The sequence below is a fragment of the Grus americana genome, chromosome 3 (assembly GCF_028858705.1).
Source record: "Grus americana isolate bGruAme1 chromosome 3, bGruAme1.mat, whole genome shotgun sequence".
Lineage (NCBI taxonomy): Eukaryota > Metazoa > Chordata > Aves > Gruiformes > Gruidae > Grus > Grus americana.
In genome coordinates, this window is record NC_072854.1 from 54,646,590 (window position 1) to 54,671,415 (window position 24,826).

Sequence of the window (24,826 nt, forward strand, 5' to 3'; positions counted from 1 at the left end):
CAGGTCCTACCTCTGCTACTGCACAAAATCGGTGGTGAGGAGCTCGTACGAACAGGAGGAAGGTGTGCTGTGTCTTTGGAGTACGTGTTCAAATCAGACTCGCCTTCTGAGAAATGGGCTTTTTTTTGTACGTCGCCCAGCGTACTGTTACCTTTGAAATAGGCACAGATCTCGGCATGGTGGGAAAGCTCCCTACCTCTCAGGAGCAGGGACACAGAGGAGAAGTGAGATCCCATCGTCCCAAGTGAGGTCCCTCAGTCTCTCGCTGCAAGGAGCGGAGGGGCGTTCCTTAGCTCACTGCCTTGTTTTGGATGCCAGCCACAGAATGAGTCCTTCCCCGTAGCGTGGCTGTTCACTTGCTACTCAGGAGAAAATAAAATGATAGAGTATGAGATACATTTCTTTTCTGAAGGCCTAATACCAACAGTTCTTCCCCTCGTTCAGCTCTCGTCCGCCGACAAAATTTGCTCTGATGGGGAAATGAGTGGTGCTGGGGCTGAACCCCACAGCCACAGCATTTCAGGCTGCACTGCAGTATGAAAAACAAATTCACCCAACTAGAAGAGGGAGAAAAAAAAAAAAATTAAATATAAATTTTAAACCTTGCACCTGGTGCAGAAAAAAAATGAAACTTATGCTCATTAGGCACTGAAATATGATTTTGGTGAAGGATAGGCATTCAGAACAATTCCTAGAATTTGGAATAAAAAAAATACATTTTTGGGGAAACAAAATAGAGACAAATATTAATTTTTAATTGTAAGGACTTTCTGCTAGAATTCGATTAAAGATTTCGAGGTCTTCAAAATTCAAAGTGTGTTCTTTTCAGATTTTTTCCCCCCACAGTTTTGTAAACAATCAGCATTTGAAAACCAAGTAATATTCTTTCTCTCATATTTTCTGTATTTTTCGACTTTATTATAAATGCCTAAAACATTACTTAAACCGGGTCTCTTCTCTCTGTGGTTGTGACCCATATCGTGAAGCTGACCGTTTCAAAGGGTTGGTATTGAAATGAGAACTTATATCTCTGTGCTAGAAACTAGTCTCCCTCCTAGGCATTGCCATCAACATTAGCAGTTAAGATACATTCACCTATGGACGCCTCCGGGTGCCGTACCCAGCAGAAAGGGAGGGAGCAAATCCAGTTTACCGTCACGATAATTTGTTCCTTTCACGTGCCTTTACCCTCGGCGTTGGTTTAGTTTCTATTAGATGCAAAAGCATCGCAATTCCCGGCATTTGTAGATTACTCAAAATTTCTGGGAAGATTCCTCCTCGGGAGCAACTGATTTTTTTTTCTCCTTTGCTTCATCAGACCTTTCAGTTTCCTCTAACTTTGGTAGCGGCATTTTCCGGCGGACGCCGGACTCGGTGGGATTTGGGGGGGGGGGCTTACCCAGACCCCTGCCTTTCCCAGAGCCCCACTTCGCCCCCGTCGGCAGCGAGCAGCGGGGCCCGACGAGGCGGGGGGCGGCGGGGGCGTCCTGACCGGGGGGCGCGGAGGGACCCGGCACCGGCGGCGGGGCAGCGCCCGGCACGGTAAGCACATGAGATGAAATAAATGAAATGAAACGCAGCGGGAGAGGGGCTGCCCCGATGAGCAACTCCCCCCCCGCCCGCCCCCGCCGCCGCTCCGCTCCCCCGCACCCCGCGGCCGCCGGCGGGTCCCTGCGGAGCTGCCCCTGCGCCTCCCGCCCCGCAGCTCCCCGGCAGCCCCGGCTTCAGAAGGGGGCTCTCCCCGGCTCCCCCCACCCCTGCCATCCGCCGGGCCCGGGGCTGAAACTCCCTCGGCGGCCGCGGAGCCCCTCCGGCCTCGGCGCGTTTGCTGAAGGGAGCCGCGCTATAGGGAGGGAGGGAGGCAGGGAAGAAGGGCAAGGGAGGGGGGGTGTCATCTCAGCCCAGCGCGGTCTCATCCCCCCTCACTCCTCCCACCAATGAGTGGTGCCTCTTAACCCCCGGGAACCTCCCTCCCGCGAAGCACTGCTCCACTTTGCAGAACACGAGTTGATGAGAAAAAAAATAATTCTCGGCCGCGGCCAGCCATGAGCTGTTTGGATGTTATGTACCAAGTCTACGGTCCTCCCCAGCCCTACTTCGCAGCAGCCTACAGCCCCTATCACCAGGTACGTGCGGGGGGCAGCGGTGAAGAGGCAGAGGGTGGGAGGGGTGTCTTCTGGAGGATGGCCGTCTGGGGCCTTACCAAAAGGAAAAAGGGAAAAGGAGAAGGGGAGGGGAAAGGGTGTGTGTGGGGGGAAGATCTGGGAGCCTGCGATGGTGAGCGGAGCAGAACCGCATCCCACCTTGACGCGGGCTCGGCAGGGTACGTACCCCGGCGGCGACCGACGGGCTGCGGGCTGCCTTGGGAGCGAGAGCGCGATTTTAACCCCGAGGTGGCTTTTTAGGGAATTTTTCTCTTTTTTTTTTCTTTCCTTTTTTTTTTTCCCCCTTTTTTTAATTTCCTTTGTCGGGACAGGCCTCATCCGAGCGCGGCGGCTCGGGGCAGCGATGCCCGCGGTTTGCAGGGGGCCCGCCGGGAACGGCGAGGGAGGGCTGCCCGGGGCATCGCTCAGCCCCTGCGCGCCGGCATCCCCACCGCCGCCGCGGGAGCCACTTCGGGCAGATATTTTACCAGCCGCCTTGGCGGGGTGTTCCGGAGTTACCCCCTGGAAGTGGGGGAGGCGAGATTGCCGGGACGCTGCGGGATGTCCCCGGTTTGGCGGTGAGGGAGGAAGCCCCGGCCCGGAGGGGGGCAAGGTTGCGGTGCGGCAGGGCTGCGGGGATGCTCCCCGCTCCCGGGCCCCGCTGGGCGGCGGGACCCTGGCCGGTCCCATCGGTGGCGGTCGTCTGCCAGATTCGCGGGTACTTCGTGGCCGGGAGCCACGTCTCGCCGCCGCGCTGCACGCAGCTCCGTCCGGGCTGTCGCGGGTATCGATTAATCCCCGGATTTCGATAAAGGGATCCAGCTGGCCGCGAGGATGTTTCGTGGCATGCACAGCCCGTCGTGAGTGGGGAACTGCCCGTCCCGGGACGCGCACTGTCCCGCGTGGGTCAGGGCTGGTTTCCTCGGGCTGCACCTGCTGCACACCACTTTCTCTTTCGCCCTCTGGGTTTCTTTTTTTTCCTCCCCCTTATTCCTTCCAGAAATTAATTTCTTCCTCCCGCAGCAAAACGAAAAAGGGGGTGGATAGAGACAGCAGCACCCCGGCCCGGGGCGGTTTGCAGCCCCCGCCGGTGCAGGGCCGGTACCGGGGCGAGCGACCCCGCTCCGCGCAGCCCCCGCGGCTCCGCGCAGCCCCCGGCGTGTTGGCCCGTGTGCCACCTCCAGCGCCTGGCAGCGGGGCCGGAATACCTGTTACAAATAGCAAATGATGTCTTCCCCCACCTTGCCTTCCCCTCCCACCTCCACCCCCCCGCACACGGCTTCGTGACATTATTTAGGGGGGTGATCATTACCTCAATGGCCGAGCCGGGAGCCAAGTGGAAAGGCGGTCGTCACGAAGGAGTGACATTATTAAATATCTCGCGTGTCTTGGCCCAAGGCTCTGACCCGTCCCCTCGGTGCTTTTCCCGCCGCCCGCCCCACGGCGCTGCCCGCAGCGGCCAAACCCGGGCTCCGCGTCCCATCGCTTACTTCTAAGAAACTCCCAGCAGCTGCGGACACGCTAACGCGGATAAAGAGAAGATGGGACACATCCAGCAAACTTCTCAACGCCCGCTCCTTTCCCACCCAGCGGAATCCAGTAAAAACAGAATCATCTTGTAGGAAATACCTGCAGCTTCTTGCTGGCCAGGAAAATGCTTTTTTTGCTCTGAAATGTGTTTGAGGCTGCCAGTCTTTTTTTTTTTTTTTTTTTCCTTCCTCCTCCTCGCCGCTGTCGGTTACAGGACGCTCTTCGGGGAAGATTTTGCGTGCCGGGGACCGAGCGGCGCTCGCCTTCCCCCCGCTGCCGGCACTGTGCCGTGGCTGCGCGGCTGCCGTCTGCCCGCGCCCCCGCCCCACCGCCTCATCCCCCCATTTCAGCTCCTGGGCGGCCGCCGTCCCCCCAGGAGCTGTCCTGCAAAGTACTTTCTTGTGTGGGACATCGTGCTGGGGACCCACGCGTGTAACCCCCGGCCCGGCCGCCCCTGCCCCGCACGGAGGCTGTCTTGCTCCATCCCGGTCGGCATTTCTGGTTTCGGACCCCCAGCCCTAGTTGCAGTTCCTTCGCTGCCTCCCGGGATGCGGCAGAAATACAGCTAAGGGGTGCGGGTGCTGCTGGGGGGGGGGACGGCGGGCAGCCGAGGACGAGACTTTTGCATCCTCTCGGAAAGACCGCGGGAGCGGGCTCCGTGCTGCATCCCGGCTGGCACACAGGGAGGGCCAGCGCACCTTGCTGCGCTGCGCTGCGTGACCGGCTCTATTTTCTTTCCTTCCTTCCTTCCCTCCCCCTTTCCTCCAGAAACTCGCCTTTTACGCCAAAATGCAAGAAGCCCCGGAGAGCGGCAGCAGCGCCAGCGCCAGCAGCTCCTTCTCCAGCCACCCCGCTGCCAGCATCAAGGAGGAGGACTGCAGCCCCGAGAAGGAGCGACCCCCCGAGGCCGAGTACATCAACTCCCGCTGCGTCCTCTTCACCTACTTCCAGGGGGACATCAGCGCCGTGGTGGACGAGCACTTCAGCCGGGCCCTCAGCCAGCCCAGCAGCTTCTCGCTCGGCAGCGCGAAGGCGGCGCGGAACGCCGGCTCCTGGCGCGGTGAGCAGCGCGGCGGGGGGGGGGGGGGGGGCGCGGGACGCGGGGACGCGGGCGGCGGAGGGTCCGTCGTCGTCCCCCCCCGGGGCACCCTCCTCCGCTCCGCCGGCCGCGGGTGCCCGGCGGGCAGCCCCTGGGAGCCGGCTGTCCCGGAGCGGGAGCCGCGGGTGGCGGGACTCTCTGAGGGGAACAAAAGAGAAGAACCCCTCATTCTGCTGGCGCCGTGCTTCCCACTGCCCGTGCCAAGGGAGGCCGTCGGGGCAACTGAAGCGCCTTTACACCCCAAGTGATTTACCTGGCGGGGGCTGCAACCAAACAAGCCGCGGAGGGACCCCCTCACTGCGGCTGTTGCAAGTGCCACCCCTGCAGACCCTGCCGGAGCAGCTTAAAGTTTAGCGCGGTGGTAATCGAAGATGGGAGCAAAGCAAAAAGCAAATGTTGGAACCATCTCACTAGCTTCCCATAGCTAAAAACCAGATTGTGTGTCCCCCTGTATCTCAGTCTACATGTATCACCACCCTGCTTGCTGCTGGAGCAGAGACAAGGACCCTAAATTTCTGAAAATGAGGGTTTTCAGACCAGCCCACGGCAGTGGCCCTGTGTTGGCACGGCTAAGGCCACAGCTGATGCGCAGCTCTCGGTAGCCATGCCCGATTCACCCTGGACGGGCCTGTGGGGGTACCCAGGTCAGAGGGGAATAACCTTCCCCACCCTCTGCCCACTGGAGAGTTAGGGTAGGCACTTCTTTGGGGGCAGTTTTGGGGACTCTCCCTCACGGGGCCACCCACTCAGCCAAGGGCTGGTTTCCCAGCCCCTCCATGAATTGCTGTCAGTAGTTCCTAAAAATGAAATAGTAGTTTAAATATTTCACGGGTGAAAGATATTCAGCACTGGAACTGATATCAAGAGAGGAGAGTTCTTTGCTCATCAGGAACCGCTTCCCCTTCTCCTGAGTAATGCCAGGGTGCAGAGCTGACATACTTCCCTGGCAAACATGTATCAAGAGCATGTTTTTATTTGTCTTGGAAACAGTGTGTATTCCCAATTAATAATGCATAACATCTATGTGTGCTATTAATAATCACTAGTCCATCTCGCATGTTGCTTACTGGCCAAAGAAAATGTAGGGTCCTTGTCCTATGCCCTGCCAATCTCCAAAGATCTGCAGAGTACTTCCCAAATATGTTAACGATATACCCAAGAAACAGGTGTAAGTCCAGTGTAATAGAAGGGGAATTGCACCCAGATATTTAGAAAATTCAAACTGGCCCTTAGTCACATCTCGCGCTATTCCTATTCGCTTTGAAATAGCACTGAAGCAGCAGCCGCTCCCCTGCAGGGCCAGGCATCCTCCGAGGTGCTGGGCGTAAATGCTTAGACAGGGAGATTACTACAAAAACAAACGAGAAAAATCCAACCCTGGAAATCACTGCGGTGCATAATAGCTCTTGCTCAGTTTCCCCTACCGAGGAAAAGAGACGTTTCCCTCACCTTAAATACCTGCTTTTTCCCCAAATATGTTCCAAGAGAAATCTGGAGCAAATAGTTTCAAAACAGTTTCATGGATAAGCCCTGGGCTAGGCGTGTTGGATGTTTAGCTTCAGAGGAATCTGTAATCTTTGGGAGCAATTTCTTGTGTTTTGCAGTTTGGGGGGGGGGGGAAGGGAATGGAAGGGCTGGTTTGGGGGTATCTGGGGAGGGGCAGAGCCCCAGGGAAAGGAGATCAGAGCTTGCTGGGTATGCTCATTCCTGCCTTTCTCCTGCTCCCTTCACCCAGATGGCTCCTTCCCGATGAGCCAGCGCAGCTTCCCGCCATCCTTCTGGAACAGCACGTACCAGCCCTCCTCCGTCCCAGCCACCCTGAGCAGCCCCCTGGCAGCTGCTGCCCACAGCGAACTTCCCTTCGCCGCCGCCGACCCCTACGCGCCCCCCTCTCTGCACGGCCACCTGCACCAGGGTGGCCCTGAGCCCTGGCACCATGCCCACCACCACCACCATCACCACCACCACCCCTACATCGGGACACAGAGCACTGCTTACCCCCGCCCTGCCACCATGCACGAGGTCTATGGACCCCACTTTGACCCCCGCTACAGCTCGCTCCTGGTGCCCACTGCCTCCGTCCGCCCCCACCGCCTCACCCCCGCCTCCGTGCCCACGCCGGTCAGCCCCCCCTGTGAATTGGGTAAGAGCGAGGCGGGTACTGCCGCAGCCTGGACAACGCCAGGACCCTTCCCTAACGCGGCGGGAGACATGGCACAGAGTCTCGGCCTCAATGTGGACACAGGTAAAGAGCCGCCCTCGGTCCCTCCGGGTTCCCCAATTCAGCTGCACCCCTGCCCACTGCATCCCTCCATCCATCCATAGTAATAGGGAAGGACCCCCCCGTGGTGGGGCGGCTGCGGTGCTGCTGTGAGGGAATAAATTGGGGGTGGAGGCCCCATGGGAGACACCTGAGCTCTGCCCTGGGTGCCCTTCTTGTGGCTCTCAGGCCAGGCAAGTGAGGAAGGGGAGAGGGAGGATGGGACAGGGCAACACATCAACCCCTGAAGCATCCTTTGAATTTCTGGCTCCTGTAAACATGCCCTGAGGGTACAGGATGCTTTGAGGTACTCTTGTCCTGGCCCTGGCCCTGCTCTTGCCTTGAGCAGTGAGAGCTGGGAGCAGGACGGAGCCACCCCAAAGGTCACCACTGGCTCCCTCCCCGGGCTGCCCTGAGGGCAGGAGTGTGGGCAGCCACAGCAGAGCAGGTCATTTCTAGACCCCACACAGGTTCATGAACTACCTCCTCTCCTTATTTACTTTTCCTTCCTGGTTTTTGAGAGGAAAGCACAATTGGATTTGCTGAGCCAAAAGGGCAGAGGTTTGCCCCTGGTAGTGGTACCCTGTGCCTGGTGGGGTGCCTGGAAGTAAGGCTGTGTGCCATAGCGGTGACAAAAAGGTGACGCAGGCATAGCCAGCAGTGGCAGTTCCCGAGTCAGTGGTTGCAGAGGCAACGAAAGCCCGCTCCGGCGACAGTTCTCCATGCTGAAGTTGAGTTATTGCTGCCACAAAAGGCTCCTTATGGTGGCCTCACTCAGACATGTGCCTGTCCCAGTCTAGCTTGGGCTCTTCTCCTTGCTTCTCAGCCTCCTGGGGCTCTGGGGAGCCCATGCTTTACACTGATTCTCTGATCTCAGCTGGCAGAAATGCAGTTTGTCTCTCTCTGTCCTTAAACGCCTGTACCTATTTTTCTTCTTCCCTTTTTTTCTTCTCTCCATTCTCAGGTTTGCAGCCTCAGGATAAAAGCAAGGATCTGTACTGGTTTTAGAGCTGTCCTTCACTCTTCTTCCCCTGGCTCTCCCCTGTAGATCTCTGCCTGTTAGACATGGTGGCATTCAGAGCTGAAATCGGGTCAGTTTGTAACAGCTTCTGATCTTGGTTTGCAGCTCGCCGTTACTCCTTCTGTGGTGGATCCCTTCTGAGCTGATGTGCTGACTCAAAGACTCTCAGAGTCCCCCTTGCCCTTTTCCAAGCCCACCATGGCCCTGCAGCTCGGGGAGAGACAACAGGACTTAAAAGGACCTGGCATTGCAAGGACGATACTTTAGACTTATTTCGGAGAGGAAAATCCTTCTGTTGCAAGAGGAGAGCCAAAGACTTTTAACTTCTATTTAAGCAGACTCCACACCCAGAACTGCAGTCAGACTACTCTAAGAGAGTCAAATGACATCATGGATGGTGATGTAAAACCACTGGCCTTCATACAGGGAGCAGAGGAAATCGTGGTGGGGTTTTTTTTAGTGGTGTGAATATTTTTTTATGGCAGTGAAAATTATCTTTCAAATGCAAACGTCGGAAAGCTACTTAGCAGTTTTGAACTGGATTTTTACTTTACATTCTAGAAAAGTAAAAGGAGAAGAAACTGGAACTCATAAACATTTTCGGACTATCAAGGAACTGGTCAGATTTTTCGGCTTTGTGGTTGTGAGTGGCAAGTGTCTGGCTGGGTCCACCTGCCCTGGGCTTACAGACATGCAGCTGTTCCACGCACAACTGCTCAAACCCCAGAAAGACGAAAAACCAAGGTGGCACTTCTCAGAGTTTGGCACAACATTTGCATTGGATATATAACGGTTGTTTGGTTGTGGTTTTTTTTTTTTTTTTTTTTTCTTTTTTTTACAAGAAACATTTTCTGGTGAAAGTAAAACCCTCTTAAAGCAGGGGGAGGAAGGAAACCTGTGAAGAATGGCTCGCCCTCGACCCAACAGCCTTTAAGGGGAACGCCAGAAGGAAAGGCACATGATGAACAATAGGTCCGAGTTGCCTCTAACATTTCTCTTTGTCTACTTGTTGCTGTCATTTTGTCACTTTAATAGTTGTTTTGTTTTGTTTTTTTGAAAGGGGGAATAAGATATCTATTTAACAGTAGGAAAGCTGCATTAAAGGTATCTCCTTCTTTCACCCTGTGTGCTTTTATGAAGAATTAAAGCTAAATAAGAGAAATGAGGCAAACTGGAAACTTCAGAATGAATTAGGAAAAATATCTGTCGTGTGGATGAAGTGAGTTATTTTAATACTTTGCATTAAAGATAAATAGAAATCCTAGCAGTTGAAAATATTTTCTTAGTGAGTAAAAATATACTGATAAATACAAAAGTTGAGAAAATGCAAGATTGCTGCAGTGCTACATTTTAGTGTAGAGTGCATGTGTAAGATGGGTTAAAGTAAGGGGGCTGCTCCATAATAAATGTTTCTTCATAAAGCTGATAGAAGAGGGACAAGAGCATTTAGCATTGCTATTGCACTGGTAAATTAAAACACTATTACAGGGTGATGAATAATTAATGAAACATTGCAGAAATGGCAATTTTCCCCTATACTTAGAAGCTGACTTTTTTATAGGCAAAACTTCTGATTCCAACGCTACCATGTTTCGGGGTTTTTTCTGTTTTTTTCATAATGTAATGTCTTTGAAGGCTGACAAAGTTCAATGCATGTAAGAGGAGAGTCCTAACATTAGTCCTCTGACACGAGGAGAAGCAGTAGAAAATGGACTTTTGTGCCGTAAGGAGAGTTTTTGCCTTCCGACACTCACATAATATGGCATACTGTTCACCACACGTCAGAAATGGAGTTATGAATAACCCAAACTTGCTTCTCCTAGGTTTCAGCTCGGCAGTAACTCAATTTCTGGGAAAGAATAGGAATCCTAATAGCAAGAGTATGACAAAACAGTGTGAGCAAATACTGTGAGAAGCTGGTGAGGAGCAATGAGTGCAGAGCATCCCTGGCCAATGGCAGGAGGTGACTTGCCGTGATTCCTTCAGCCAGACGTACCCCTGAGCATTTTCCCCTTCGGCCTCCAATTAGCCAGAGCCCAGACAAGCTGTAAAGGGCAAGGGAAGGACTCCAGAATTTATATTACCAGTTAAATCAAAAATGTTCTGAGGCGGCTATCAAGAAAGAAGGCAGCAGCACTTTGCAGGAGAAAAGCTAAAACTAAAAAAAAAAAAAAAAAAAAAAAAAGACCTAAAAATGGCATTTAACTTTATTGCTACAGAGGCTTGGAGATAACAGGATCATTCTGTGAGCATTTGCGTGCAGGTTTTTTTTAGGCTGTTTTTAAAATTGTTATTTTTTTAATATTAACCTGGCTTTATCATTGGTTGTGCTTCACCACAATTCTTTCTTTCTTTCTTCTTTCTTTTTTTCCCCTCTCCTCTGCAATTCATAATGAGGAGGGATGGGCAATACAGCCCAAATACTTTTGGAAATGCTCATGTAAGCACAAACCAGCCATTTACTTCATTGGCATTTACAATTCATTTTGGCTGTGAACGTTTTCAAACAGGAGAATTTATGCAATGAATACATGAATATAGGTTTCGACATTTGTTCTCCAGGTAATTTTTTTTTATTGTTGTATCATGAAAGCATCCAAACACCAAAGTCTAGATTGCGGCTCAAGGTGTCAGATGTGCAAACAACTTTTTTAAAATGCTCCTAGTCCGGATGGACTGCAATCTGAAAGCACACATGCCCTATTTCGGCTAGTCCTTGCAGAGTTTTGCTCACTCTGTGTTATTCTGACTCCAGGGGGACTGCTCCCAGCACCTACCTTTACGGCTTGGGCGTGAGTCTTTGCAGGACTGGAGCCGCAGCTCCTAATGCAGTAACAGTGCAAATAACCTTGGTGCCATTTCGCAAGTCTGGTTTATTCCTCTTTGCATCATAGGTTATTACTTGCTTAATCATGAGTGCTTGCAGGAAATCTGGAAATACAAAAGAAACCTTTCTTATATGTTACATCTGTCTTTTACCTGTCACATGCTTGTCACACATTGAAAGAGCCAGGCTGAGTCCCTGGTGCTGCAGCCTGAAGAGCAGATCCTCCTGCTGCCCCTTCCCAAGTGTCGCGCAGAGATTAGCACCGGTTTGTGCTCCCTAGCTACACACCTGACAAACAGACTAGCCCAGCTGGGACAGACGAACAAACACAGCTCCAGACCTGTTCCTGCCGAGTCTGGGGAAGGAGGCAGAGGGACGGGACCTGCTGCAGAGAATGGCGGTACGGGGCATAGCGAGGGTCTCTGCTGCTGCCCAGTGTGAGCAGTTTGCAAAGTGAGCTCTGGGCAGATTCACTGCAGACATTTATTTCCCATTCTGAAAATAACTGAAAATTAGCAAAGCACGAAGGAATACTGTTTTAATGACCTCTGAGGTTAAAACTGATCTGTCAAGGGAAGGATGGAAGTGGGGATGGGGCACAGTATTTGTGGTCACAGTCTCCACTTTATTTTAATGAGGGTTTTGCTTCAGTATAGCTGCAGTTGCAAGAATCTAGCACAGAGCTCTTAGACACATATATATGTGCTCCTGCACTTACAGTCAAATGTCGGAGAGCTTTAGGGCGATGTTGCTTACTTTGCACCTCCTTTTCCAGTGGTTTTTCCATAGAGGCCTGCAGTAGAGAAGGAGGAGGAGGGGGAGTGCAGGAGAGAGAAGGTGAAAGAGAGTCTGAGTAATCCGCTGTGCCTCCCCTGGACTGTGTGCTGCCTGTCTCTGGGGAAATGTATCTGCCCTGTCTCCTCCTTGGGTCAGGAAGGACTGCCATCTCTTCTCGCTTTCCCTTTGAAGTCCTATTTAGGTTCATGACAAGCTTTAGCAACGGCTTAAAGGTTGGTCCCTTCCAAGAAGAGAGGAAAATGCTGCTGGTGGCTTTGGATGCATCAGGGTTCTCTGACTGGCAGTTCGCGTGCACCTTTTTCTGGGCAAGGGTTGTAATTAACGTGCCCTTTTGATTACAGAAGGGTGAGCCAGCTCCTCTGGGGGATTGTGGTGTCCTGGCTGGCTTCCCTGGCCTGCCACCCAGAGGAGCAGTTGCAGCAGAGGAAGGAGAGAGACTTGCGTTGTGATTATTTGCAGGAGTGAGCTATTGATTTTTGTAGGCTAGGCAATTTTGCATAGGGAAATGGGAATAGAGGATTGTTAAAAGAAAAATTAAAAAGGGAAAAAAGAAAAAGAAGGAAAAGAAAGGGAAAGAAAAAGAAATAGAAAAAGAGAGAGAAAGAAAAAGAAAGAAGAAAAAAGAAAAAGAAAAAAGAAAAAAGAAAAAGAAAAAAGAAAAAGAAGGAGAAAAAGAGAAGAAAAAAGAGAAAAAGAAAAAACTGTACTTCAGTCAGCCCCCAAGCTTTGGGGCTACAGCCTTGGGAATTGTATTGTGAATTTAGTTCCCAGCACAGTAAGACTGTTCTCTAAACCGACAGTAGTGACAAGCAGCTCAGGCTGGCAGGGTCCCCCTGTTCATGTCCATCTCTAACCATACAGGAGGAGTTACCTTCACAGTGCACCTTCTACTGCCTCCTTACCCAGGCATAATCTGTGAATAATATGCACCAAACCTGTGAATGCAAATTGTAATGAAGGGGCACTGGGGGGTCATGTCCCCCTCCTCCTGCCCCTGCCTTCTGTGCATCAGGTCCTGTGGGAGAAGGGGAAGTGCTGGAGGAGCACTTGCAGGGTGCAGGGTGCCAGGGTGCCAGGGTGCTGGGTGCAGGGGTGCACACCCCTGGGCCCCACTCTCATGCACGGGCACCTCCCTTTGCCGTGCTCAGCTGCAGCCCATAAAAACACAGGCTGACCGAGGACTGGAGCATTTGTTTAGGGATGAGTCAGTTGTATTTACATTCATGGTGAAGGTAGGATAAATACCAAACAGGAGAGCTGTTCCTTTAGGAGATGTAATACCACGTTGGATGTTACTGAGGGTGCCTCATCTCCCCGCTGCATGGCACGTTTTCTCCTGCCCCACCCGGCCCAGGTAAGGCACCCTCCTTGTTCATCACCACCCCTCCCCAACTTCTTCACTTCTCTTCTCCTTGACTTCTGGCCCGAGCTCTGACTCTGCGTCTCATCCCCTCTCTGTTCTCCTGCCTCACCCACTCTCCTCCCTCCTGTACTTACTACTCTGGCCCTCTGCTGCAGCAATGAGGAGCAAAGCAACAGGATCAGGAGGGGCACAAACTTTCCTATCAATGCTGTTTGCATGGAGTTGAAACATCAGTATTTCTATGATAAACAGAATTGGACAAACACAGACCCACTCTGGAAGACCCAGCACGTTGGCCTCAGTCCTGCACCATAGCCCTGTGGTAGGAACCAAGCCCTAATCCCCGATGCAGTGGAACAACCCCTTTTTTTCCACAAGCCGAGTCCTAAGAGCTGCGACAGCCCCAGTTGCACACAGACGCAAATGATTATTCTCTCTTGACAGACCTGCACAGCTCCCTCCTTGTAGTTAACTGCAGTCCCAGTGAGCTGGATCAGGAAAGAGACACTTGATAGCTGCTGTTTCCGTGGTTGAAATATTTGTGAAGTTAGCGCATAATCTGAAAGCAGAAGCTAATAAATTATAGGGTGCTAATTGGGGCCGGAGTGGAGCTGTCAATCATATTATCCTAAACACACAGAGACCCTCATAACCTAAAAAGGCAAGAGAGCCTCCAGGAACAGCTCCCAGTTGTCACTAGCCATGACCTCCACTTCAGTGAGAGCACAGAGAGTCAAGGCAGAGAGTTTATTCTGCTAAGAAAATGAAAATCCTGTGTTTAAGAGGGCACTTGTATTTAGTTTTGTTTGCCCTCTTTGGGAGAGTATTTCCCAGGGCACTTTATTGTTTTGCTTTGCTGCTTAACTTGACACTCTTGCAATTTTAAAAGTATGTGTAAATCACATAAGAATTTGAATTTTTTTATATTTGCATAGTCCTTAAAGTAACAGTCATAAGTTTTTAGTTACAGTCCAACCTTTTTGCATATGAGCATGTCTTCTAAAAGCCATCCTATTGCTCACATTTCTTTTTTGCTTCTCATGCCCCGGAAAGAAATATTCTCCTTTGAAGTTTCAGGAGTCTGTGGTCTGAGCCAAAACACAACTGTGCAAACACGGTAGCAATAGGGCACTTGCAGCTCTGGTCACTTTGTCACCACCTTTTCTTATATTGCTTCCATCAACATTGAGTATTTTACTCATCATATAATATAAAATTGAATCAAAGAATGCTGAAGAGGTTTTTAGTAACACTTTTCCCCAGAAATTAATTTCTAGATAAAGACAGGTAGGCATTTCAGAAATCATTCCCTGGAGAAAAGATCTGAAAAAATTTTGGAGCAATCCAAAAGTGAGGAGTGGGAAAGCTTGATTTTGGTGGCAGTATGACTATTCCATGCAGGCCTGACATCTGAGCTACAGTAAGGTCAAACCCTTTCCTAGTTTCACCTCACCCAGCCCTTAGTGACCGCCTAAACTTGCTGCTGCAAGACCACATGATTAAGTGTACACAGACTTCTAAAGATATTTCTAAATGTGTCATTTTCCCTTCATTTTTGATGCCTGTATTATTTAATGCCAACCTTGAATGCTGGCAAGAACTAGGACCAATAGTCCCTTCTCAGCTTGCTTCAGTGAAGAGAAATGACAGCGTCTAACCTGGTGATGCTGCTACTAAAGCCAAGAGCCATTTCTGAGTGGGGTAGGCAAGAGTATGTGTTTGACAAGTGACCATGGTTTATCATGGCCACTAATTTTGCTTTAGTAGATTCAGGTAGAGGATAATTCTTTGTGCTTTAAGCAACAGACTCAAAAATTATGGAGTGATACCTCTGTTAATATAACAAAGACTATGTCAGCAGACAAACCAAGGAAAGCACAAAACTGGCAAGGTCCTACTTGAAGAACACAAGGCTGCACTGTGTCAGTAGGTTTCCATCCTTGGGGATGTGGTGATGTCAGACTGAAGAAATATGAAGATATGAGAGAAGATATTCTCATAAAAGGTTAATTCTCTGACTCCCAGAGTTCTACCTCTCCTATTTCTCTGTAAGAGAAAGCTAAATATATTTGTACTGGAAATTACTGAGAACTCACATGTGATCAGCCCTCCTGGAAAGGTGTGAAAATTGGATACGTGAAGAGAAATACACCAGGACATTAATCAGAGTCATGAGATTTTGGTGCTACACAACAATGTTGAAACTGCACTGAGTTTCCCATAGGGCAGATGAAGAGGCAACTGTAGTTGCTTACTGTACTGCGTAGGACAACAAAGGCATTTCAGTGGCCTCATCTCTAACGAGCGCTAAGTGGTTTGTACTGTCAGGGAAGACAGGAGAGGAAAAAAAAAAGCAGGAAAAGGAAGATCCTGGTATGTTAACAGCATTGCAAAAAGGATTGGTATCCAAACAGAGAATGGCTATTTCACAGCTCTGTTCTTACCGTAAAAGATAGAAGGCAGTGATGAACGTCCTCCAAATGGAAGACGTCATCTGAAGAAGAAGTTAACACATTATAAAAAAGGTTATTTTATATGGCAGTATCAGTCATGTCACTGGCAATAATGACAATATTTTGGCATCATCACTTGGCTTTGATGCACTGGGTTTCTGGTTATTTATTAGACTTAAAACATAATGTCAGTTGGAGGTGCCAAGTGTCATTATAAATAGAGCCATGATCGTTTGAAAAATCCACCTGGTATGCAAGCTCCTGCAACTCACTCCAGTGTGTGTGTGTAAAAAAAACTTTCAAGAATCAATTAAAAGAAATGAAGGTGAATTAGAACTTTTTAATCATTAACAGACCTGTCAGGGCTATTTTACAGTCAGTCTTTTCTATAACAACTATTTTCAGGTCTGTGATAGCTGAATTAAGATCAGCTTTATGTAGAAAGAGGTAAATTTGAACCCAGAAGAAAGCTTGCCTTCACGGTTATTATTAAAATGCATAGTCCTAAACCTGAATCACAGAGGATTGGTTTCACCCAGTTATGCTCAGTAAAGCCACACTTGAGGACTCAAACCATCATAGGCAGCATGCCACAGATGTCAAAGAAAAAGAAAGAAAAAATAAAGAACTGTAGATATTAGTCAATTCAAATAGATGGTAAAACTTTCTCTGCTGAAAACGGCTGTGGGAAGCAAGGGTGCAGTGGCCCTGCTGTAGGGATCTTTGTGCCCTTCCATACAAGTGGTGAGGGAACCAAATTTTGAGGGACCTTGTGATCTGGAGGATTTTAGTAGTCTCTGTTATCTAGGGTACCAGGAAAGCTGAGGAACAACAACTTTAGTCTCAGCCCTAGGCCTTGGCTCAAGTTTCTCAGATAAGCAAGGTTGTGTTGAACTCAGCTTTTGCCTTTCTTGTCCCCATCACTTACTAGTTTTTGCAGTTAACAAAGACTGATAGAAAACACTTGTGTTAGCAGTGTAGCTGCACAACCCTTTGCCTTTCTGGTGGTCATTGTTAAGTTCCTCAAATCTTGGGATGATGCCATTGAATGACTGACAAAGTCTCCCAGAGAAGATGAGACCTAAATGTTAAATATAACAAAGACGAAGAAATCATCTTGACACCCCATGTCTTTTGCCTTTCACATCTCAAAAAATCCTCTTTTCAAGCTGTATAAGTTTTCCCTTCAGAGCTCTTGACAGCCACGTTCCCAGAGCTCACGTCAAACTGCTGAGCACTCCCTCTGTGACACATGGGGATAAGTGAGTGAGCCCACTGAAGCCTGGCATATCTCTCAGCAGCAGCTACATGCAAACTTTCCATAACTTTATCTTTGAATCAGTAAGGCCTCAATATTTTTGTCATAAGCATTGGTTTTTCCTGTTTAGGATCTTGATCACGATCCCAAATGGAAAGCAGGAGGTATACAGGTTTTGGATAGATCTGGTCATCAGTATGTGATGGCTCAAAAGGCCTTGTAAGCAACCCTGAAAAACAGAAATGCACTGACGGTTGGGTGTTACCACCTGCTGTAGACCAAGGGGACTGAAGATAGCAGACCTGGAATTGATGCCGCTGAAAATGCTGCCTTAGTAAGTAAGTAACATCTGCCCTGGCCCTTCACATTTCCAAAATAATTTACAAACTTTAATTAATCACCACAGCATTTGTGTTATGTTGTAGTAAATACTATTCATAGGTAGCAGTAAATATTTTTCATCTATTCATATGGATGTCAAGTCTGCCGCTGAGAGATTAAATAAGCCAACTAAAGCCACATAGTATGTCCACGTCTGTCCAAGCACAGCTCAGAGTTCAGTCATTGCCATTTGAGAGCCCAGCACTAGTGGGTTGTGTGTGGTATCACATCCTGAAGCATGCTCACCGTCGTTGCTCAGCGATCTCGCCAAGTGTCTGTGCTGGCATCAAGAGACAAGGAAGAGCTTGAGACACTAACTGTCTGTGACCCAGAGACTCACGTAGGGCATCCCCTGATCAGCGCCTGGGGGCAAACATCTCCTCTTCCCAGGCAGGTTAGACACTGGGTTGGAGTTTATTTTCTTCATAGCAGCTTGTCTTGTGTTCTGTTTTAGATTTGCGACCAAAGCAATACTGGTAACACACTAATATTTTAGTTATTGCTGAAAAGTGCTTGCACAGCATCAAAGCCTTCTCTGCTTCTCACTCTGCCTGCCCCCAGTGAATAGACTGGGGGTGCAAAAGATGTTATGAGGGGACACAACCAGGCAGATGACTAGAAATAAAGAGATATTCCATGCCATATAATGTTATGCTCAGCAATAAAATGGAGAGGAGGAAGCTTAGGGAGATTATCCATCTTTTGCTCAGGAACTGCCTGGGCATAGGTCTACCTGTCTCAGGCCAAATCTTGAGAAGCTAAAGACTTGGAGGCAGTTTCTCCACTGCTGTACATCAGCATAGCTTAACATATTTAACCTGATTTACAGCAGACGAAGATTGGGTCCATCTGCTTTATACTAGCCTGAGAATGATGCTGTTGTTAAGAAGCTTTTGGAATTGCTGACAGGAACCCCTATGCAATTATGATTCAGAGTTCAAACATCACTTTCTGGTTCCTCCAGCTCTTGCAGAGGGAATCTTCCCAGAACAGGTTTCTCCTCTTATTTAGGTGGCTTCCTCTGGCTTACAAGGGAATCCAGAAAGAATTCCTCTTACTGTATTGATATCACATCCTAGACTCAGTCTCACTTTACACCTGAAATGAAGAAGGTAAAAATGCACATTATTACCTCTATGCTTGAGGATGAGTCTCTCACCAGTACATCACACAAGTGTGGTCACTTGTACCCTTATCTCACATTTAACCTTCCTGATACGTCAGGATTCTTTTCTCCCCTAAACACATATTTCCTTTAAATTATCACCCTTAAACCCACTTACACTTATTTAAAAACCTATAGCCTTGAAAGCCAAGACACTTGAACTCAAGGCGTTCTTGACTCATTCCCTTGATCTGCCACAGGAAGAGGTACCAACCATCAGAGACAAACACTAGCCAGGTAGTGCCCATTTCCCTGCCCAAGAGACAATGTGTTCAAATGGTCCTTCATTCTCATCACCTCTTATATGTATGTCTCCCCTACTGTCTCCAAAAGTTGCTATGAAAACTGTCATCAGGGGCTGGCTTGAAGGCGAGGGGTGTCCTCCTGACGGTGAATAAGAGTTGATGAGTAAAACGTGAATCATCATGAAGAGTTTGAATGAAGAGAGGAAGCATCACTTCAATGAGAGAGAGAAGTGAAATAACAAAGATGTGCAAAGAGAAGGGTGATAAAAGAAATGTGAGGGATTAAGAAACTCTTTGCAAGTAGCATCATGGGTGGATGCAAGTGAGGTAAGTTTGCGCACATCAAATTCAGCTTTACCATAGCTCAGTGGAATAGTTGCATTTGCATACTTACTCCTCTAAGGCAGGGAAATGAGAGAGGGAGATGGAGTAATGGTGTGATGGGTAGGGCTGCGCGCAGACCTGACATTGTATCACTGAGCATGCCTCAGATCCCTGCACTCGTGGGGAAGGTTAGGTATTGCGTCTTCCACTGAATTCAGCAAGTTATAGATCAGGATCCTTAAACTGGGATCAAGAGATTTGTGTTTTATGCAGTCCAATATATTTTTCATACTATTAGGTGCAAAAGGCTCAGATCATTGGTCAATATCCTGAGCTTTCTTTTGTTGGCAATGCATTAAACTTGACACTTTTCTCCTCATCATGCTGTGATAAATCCTCCTTTAAAACTAGTCGTGTCTTGCAACACTTACAAAATGTGGACAAAACAAGGCTTACCTTCCCCTCTGTTCTTTCTGTGCCACTTTGGGTATTTGTGACTACTTCAAGACCTGAGGGGCATTACTTCTGACTGCTGTCTGGCACTGACACTCACCTTGCCTACCAACCCAGTTTGCCCATGTTGGACAGGCTCTTGCGTGATTCTTTTCAAACTCACACCTACATGAAACTGGATCGACTTGGGTTATCGTATCACAGATGCAGTCATGAGGCCTGTGAAAGTTGTTGCCTAGACAAAATTTTGTCAGGATTGAAGGCTTCTCCCGCTAAAGAAAAAGATATCATAGGAAGTCCTGTTGGTTTTCAAAACCTTTGTTTGAGGCTTGCTGTCTGAGCAGTCCTCTTAAGTGGAATTACACATGCATGTGAAGTCATCCAGGTGTGGTGACTACAGAACCAGGATCTTCCTGGCTTCTGGTTAGCACATGCTACTGGTTAGTAAACGTTACTCATGTTTAAGTTATTGAAATGGGAGGAATGGCTGTACAATCAATCAAACAGTGTTTGAAGAGGAAGGAAACATTATACAGTATTTATTTATTTATCTATCCATCACTCATGATCTGGTGAGCATAGAGAAGTGCTGCAATTGTTATTAGCAAATCTGGCTTTTACACTAATTTGTAGATGAAGAAAAAATATTTATATTATTATAGACTGCTTGAATGGGCTTTGTCAGGGACTCTGAAGAATCCTAATTCAAAAGCTCTCAATTTCTCTTTTGTTTGAGTAAAATGGTCAAACCCCAAATTTCTTGTTCATCTGTGTTGGATCTCCATTCAAGAAACTTTTGAAGCTTGATTTCAGTGGAGTTGCATCTTAAAAATGTATACATTCTGACATCAGAGAGTGTCTTTACTTTTCGGTGTGCCCCATTATCAAATATTTGCATAAATCAGAGCATGTTTCTAGCTTCCTGACAGCTGTCAGTGAATACCTCTGCATAATTTGCAAACTACATTTCATGATGAAATGTTCCAAAAAGCATATTGCTGTCTTTTATTCAGTAATAATCTATGCATCATTTTATTATATACTTTGACTTGATCTCTAAACACATCAAGGTAAAGTATGTCCCTTCACCCAGTTTGATAAAAAATAAGTGAGGATGATGAATGTTAAAAAGGGAAAGGAAAAGAAATGTAAGAAAACAGGTCTGTCTAGATTCACAGATCAATCACTGTGCAACTTAACATTCAAGATGATTGCAAGCATTTCTTTAAATTAAATAGTGAAATATACCATCCCCAGCAGTGGACGACCCAGTCACCCTTCTTCAAGTGCTTTCTGATTTGGAGTTCATAAAAATACAACAAGAATTTATGTTACGTTTTCAATTTGTAAACTCTTGTATGTGCACAATGAAGCGAGATTTCAACTGTTTTTTCTTTTCATGAGTGAGTTGGTCCCTTCTTTGAAACAGCATACCAGTACTCCCTTTTTGGAAGGACTGCCTGTGTCTAAGGCATATGTGATTGCATAAATTTAATCAACATCACAGTAAAATCACTTGCTGTCTGATTGCATGTTTTATTCCTTTAAACTATCTCCTGTGAAACACCCAAACCATAACATGTAGGAAATCAAAAGATACATAATTGTTGTCTTATTCTGCTACACATCATTCAGTACCTTGTGATATTTTCTGGTAGTTTTAGTGGTTTAGAGAGTTGCTGGGTTTTTTTAAGACATCTCTGTAAGTACGGCAATGCGCAGAATATTTTCCTTGGGTTATGTCTTCTTTGGTAGAGCCTTTTCTTTTCCTCTTTCTTTCAAACAGAGGGAACCAGACTTAACAAAATTCAGCAGAATTGATGCTTCCTTGATCTTGGTTGCCTTCTTCAACTAATACCAAATAATTTAAGCCCTCTTGATTCCTTGTTTCCGTTAACGTGCCTGAAAGAACACTGCCTGAATCTGCACATGGAACATCACTATCTGCATTTGAAGAAAAAAAGAAGAAAAAGACAACAGCCCAGTGATATACATGTAGTATTAGAAAGCAAACAAAATCAGACAGCTGTTGGAGGAAGTTGGTCTAGTGACTGCATAAAGAGTGACTGATGATTCAGATTTATTTTCTGCTACTGCCTATGTGGATTATAGCTTTAAGCAAATCACTTAGAGAAGGTTGGTCATCACCGCTCATACCTGCACAGGCAACACTACAGTTACGAATACATGACTTGCTTCTTCTGGTAGTAAAGATAGCCTGCATAAAGCCAAAGTGATATTAATCTGTACCTTTGTGTAACCCTGCTGATAATACTGCTAAAGAGTCCTGTAACACAAGCAGTTTTCTACCTACTAAATAATTATATACTGTCTCTCTAGAGGACTTGTAATATTCTGTGTTCTTTGAAGCTTGAACTTGGCAATCCAATGTGTTTTTCCCGTTTCTAAAAACTTATTTTTTTCCCTAATTTGATGCTGTTCACATATACAGTTGCCTGAAATCTATTGCAGGGGATATATAAAAAAATGTAAAAATTATTAACTAAAGGCTCAAGTTATAATTGTTTCTGGTTTTCACATTTATTTTTGTAACATGTACCTTCTTTTATTACACTGCCTCCTTATTTTACTTCACAACTGGAAAATTAAGCACATGACATTCAGGGTTATCTGTTCAAAAGAGTCACAAGCATTGTGCTGTCGCACCAGGCAGCATACAATTTATGATGTCACTATAATCACACCGTCCCCCAAGCTATAAAGTCAGAAGTCTGTTCCACGTGCTAGAGTCCATTAGGAAAGATTATTAGGAGAAGTCTGAAGGAGAATTTTGATTTTAGAAACCTGTAAGCAAGATGGGGATTGGGACATAGAGCAAGCTGCGGTCACATACCACAGTGACTGACAGCTACGAAAAACCATTTGATACTTTGTCAGTTCAGGACTATTATGGCAATATTTAGTAATTCTATCCCGACTAAGCCTTTACCAATCAGTGCAGCTCTTCTGTGTTTTTGGTTTTTGTTTAATAAAGCTTTTAAAGGGAACCCTCAGGGGCAAGTTTCTTTGGAAAAGGCACACTGGCAAATGCTGAGGGCATGTTTGCAGCAAACTCTTAAGAGAGAAACCTTAAAATAAGGACCCAAGTAAAACTGGGTATTTACAGACCAGACATATGCCGGCTGACCTGCCTAAGTATAGAACACTAGAGGAGCATTCAGATTTGTTTCCTGTATAAGTATCTGGGACTGATGAGGTGATGTTTACACAAATGTGAGTATGAGGTCACTGAGATATTTTTACCAGATATATAGATACATTACTAATTCTTTCCCCAACAGGTCTGAAGAACTACAGAATATATAAAATATTATAATCCTTTTTCAGCCTATGCATCACTGTGTTTCTCATTATAGAGAAAAAGAACTAAAAAAATCAAACACCTTGCCTTGGTTTTACTTTTTGAGCTTTGGAAATAAAATAAGCAAGAAAGACTACTTTTGCAGAATATTCTTATCCTAGAATATAATGTTGATGACCTTTCCTCTATGACATGGCATATATAAGCTACATGGCCACTTTCGCAGTGAGATTTTTTGACTACAAGTGCCCTTTCCTTCACTGTTGTGTCATCTCTTAGTGCAGTGTTTGTCACCTATGAAAGCTTAGCACCATTCTGCTGTACAAGCCAAAAAATCTATGCAAAGATGTCAAGTTATGTAGTACAATGCTTGCCTCTCATGTAAGTCAGCAAAGCAAGCAAATAATGTTTGCTCAGTTATATGATGGATGGAGATGGAAGATACTGAAATTGAGCAATTTAAGAAAAAAAAGTCATTATATGTTGTGAAATTCCCCCACAAATGTGAGGGCTAGAAGCACCACCAACACCCTTGGAAGCCATAAGCCAATGCAGAGAATTCTGAATAATCTGTGGAAGTCCCTTCCAAAAAATGTTAAGAATTTGAAGAAAGATAGAGAGAAGGTGGAGTGGGGAGACAGGTCAGTATATTCATGAGATATCATTCTTTTCTTTTCAGTTTTAACATTGCTAAAATTAGTTGATTGATGTATAGTCATGCTGGGTTATACGTGAGTAAATGCAGGATAAAACATGTGATGTGATCCCCTCAGATTTCACAAGCAAAGCCTGGCTGAGCCAACAAAACACCCCGAGAGGAGGCGTCCAAGGAACACCTTCATGGAATCTGAAGTCGTGCTGGGGCAGTCAACTCCAAACGCTTAAATCCTGAGGGGTTGTCTACACTGTGGACTGCTCCATAGTGTAGAGTTACCCATGTTCACTTTAAACAACCTACCTCAGGGCATGAGGCAAGCTAGCTCTGACAGTCCAGAGCTTTGTACAGGCTGAGGAGTACTCTGCTGAGAAGCAGGTTCCCACTGAGCTCTTTGGTCTCAGGTAGACTGCTTCCAATAAGTAAATGGCATGTTCAAAGCTCAGCACTGTACTTGCATAGATACCTGTCTCAGGTCTTAAATGCATGTAACTTTGATGTTGCTGGACACTTTTTTCCTAGTAGTGATGTGCTTAAAGCACAACATGGGAGCCAAACTGCAGGCAAATTAATGACAATGCATCTCTCCAGGGGTAGCCAGAAGCTTACTCTAGAGAGCCCCACATTAACTGACACAAGAAACCATGATCACCTGACTCATACTAATGAGGGATGGAGTTTGCTTGCTTAGCCTCCTCTGAGGAGACTGATCCTAACCTGATAAAATCTGTGCTTCCCTCTTCCCAATCTCAGCATCTCGGGTCGGCTGCTTCCTGCCACAGGGCAGCCGTGGTGCCGAGCTGGGTCATGTATCCTGCCTCCCGATTGCAGAGTGTCTTTCCTTGCCCGCTCTGTAGGCTGTGTGGGCTCACAACATGTTTTGAAGTCCTGCCTGGAAGGGTGCAAATTTTTGCGATGTCTTGATAAGTAGATGTTTTTTTGGTGTTTAAGTTCAGAAGGTGACAACATATAATAAGAAAAAAAATGTCAGCAGAAAAGCTGATTGGTAGAGACTGAACAAACTGATCTAGAGATGCTGATCTTCTGTTACAGCTATTTCAGAGCCAGAGCCTCAGCTAGCGCAAATTAACAAAGTTCCATAGAAACCAGCAGGATGCCACTGATTTACACCAGCTAAGTAGCCAGCCTGAGACGTTACTAAGTCTGGGTAACATAATCCCATACGATGCCTAGCACCTTCAATATGGTAAGGTATTTAGAAGTGCAGCCACATTTGCATTTTCCCCATTAATATCCTCTTGTTTTTCTCATACATACTCTGCCCTTTGTCCCCGCCACACAACATACGTGGTAGTAAACAAAAGACTGGCTGACTTACTGGCATGGCTGAAAGACGTACCCCACAGTGAACACATTCAAAAGAAGCTCTTGATGACATATCTTTATTAAGAGTGAAAAAGGTGGCTATTAGACCCTGACTTCTCCACCTCAGCTATGTTGGTTAGCTCAAGGAGATAGTTCCTGTGTAGGGAGTATTTTCCTGATACCTGCTGGCCACCTGGAGCTG

At 47.1% G+C, this 24,826-nt stretch overlaps 2 protein-coding genes across 11 annotated transcripts in view; one reads left to right on the forward strand and one right to left on the reverse strand.

Annotated features, from left to right (window-relative positions):
• The first annotated feature begins 2,045 nt into the window (after positions 1-2,045).
• Positions 2,046-8,969, forward strand: VGLL2 (vestigial like family member 2). Of its 2 annotated transcripts, XM_054822131.1 has the most exons (4): positions 2,046-2,126; positions 4,443-4,734; positions 6,509-7,018; positions 8,160-8,969. In XM_054822131.1, exons 1-4 carry the CDS (start codon positions 2,046-2,048, stop codon positions 8,198-8,200), a joined length of 924 nt encoding a protein of 307 aa, XP_054678106.1. In that variant the 3' UTR covers positions 8,201-8,969. The 2 variants fall into 2 exon arrangements, with proteins under 2 accessions (XP_054678106.1, XP_054678107.1); XM_054822132.1 differs by lacking the exon at positions 2,046-2,126 and having other exon boundaries at positions 4,215-4,734; positions 7,998-8,969.
• The window catches only part of ROS1 (ROS proto-oncogene 1, receptor tyrosine kinase), an 87,323-nt gene continuing 70,651 nt past the window's right edge, over positions 8,155-24,826 (reverse strand). For 5 of the 9 annotated variants that reach the window (XM_054822123.1, XM_054822124.1, XM_054822125.1 and 2 more), the window contains one exon: positions 19,927-21,265. In XM_054822123.1, coding sequence (XP_054678098.1) covers positions 21,120-21,265 — 146 coding nt within the window. In that variant the 3' untranslated portion in view covers positions 19,927-21,119. Of the gene's footprint in view, positions 8,259-10,831; positions 10,986-11,599; positions 11,675-15,726; positions 18,233-19,926; positions 21,266-24,826 lie in introns of those variants that run through there. The other 4 variants (XR_008576595.1, XR_008576597.1, XR_008576596.1 and 1 more) reach the window with 4 other exon arrangements.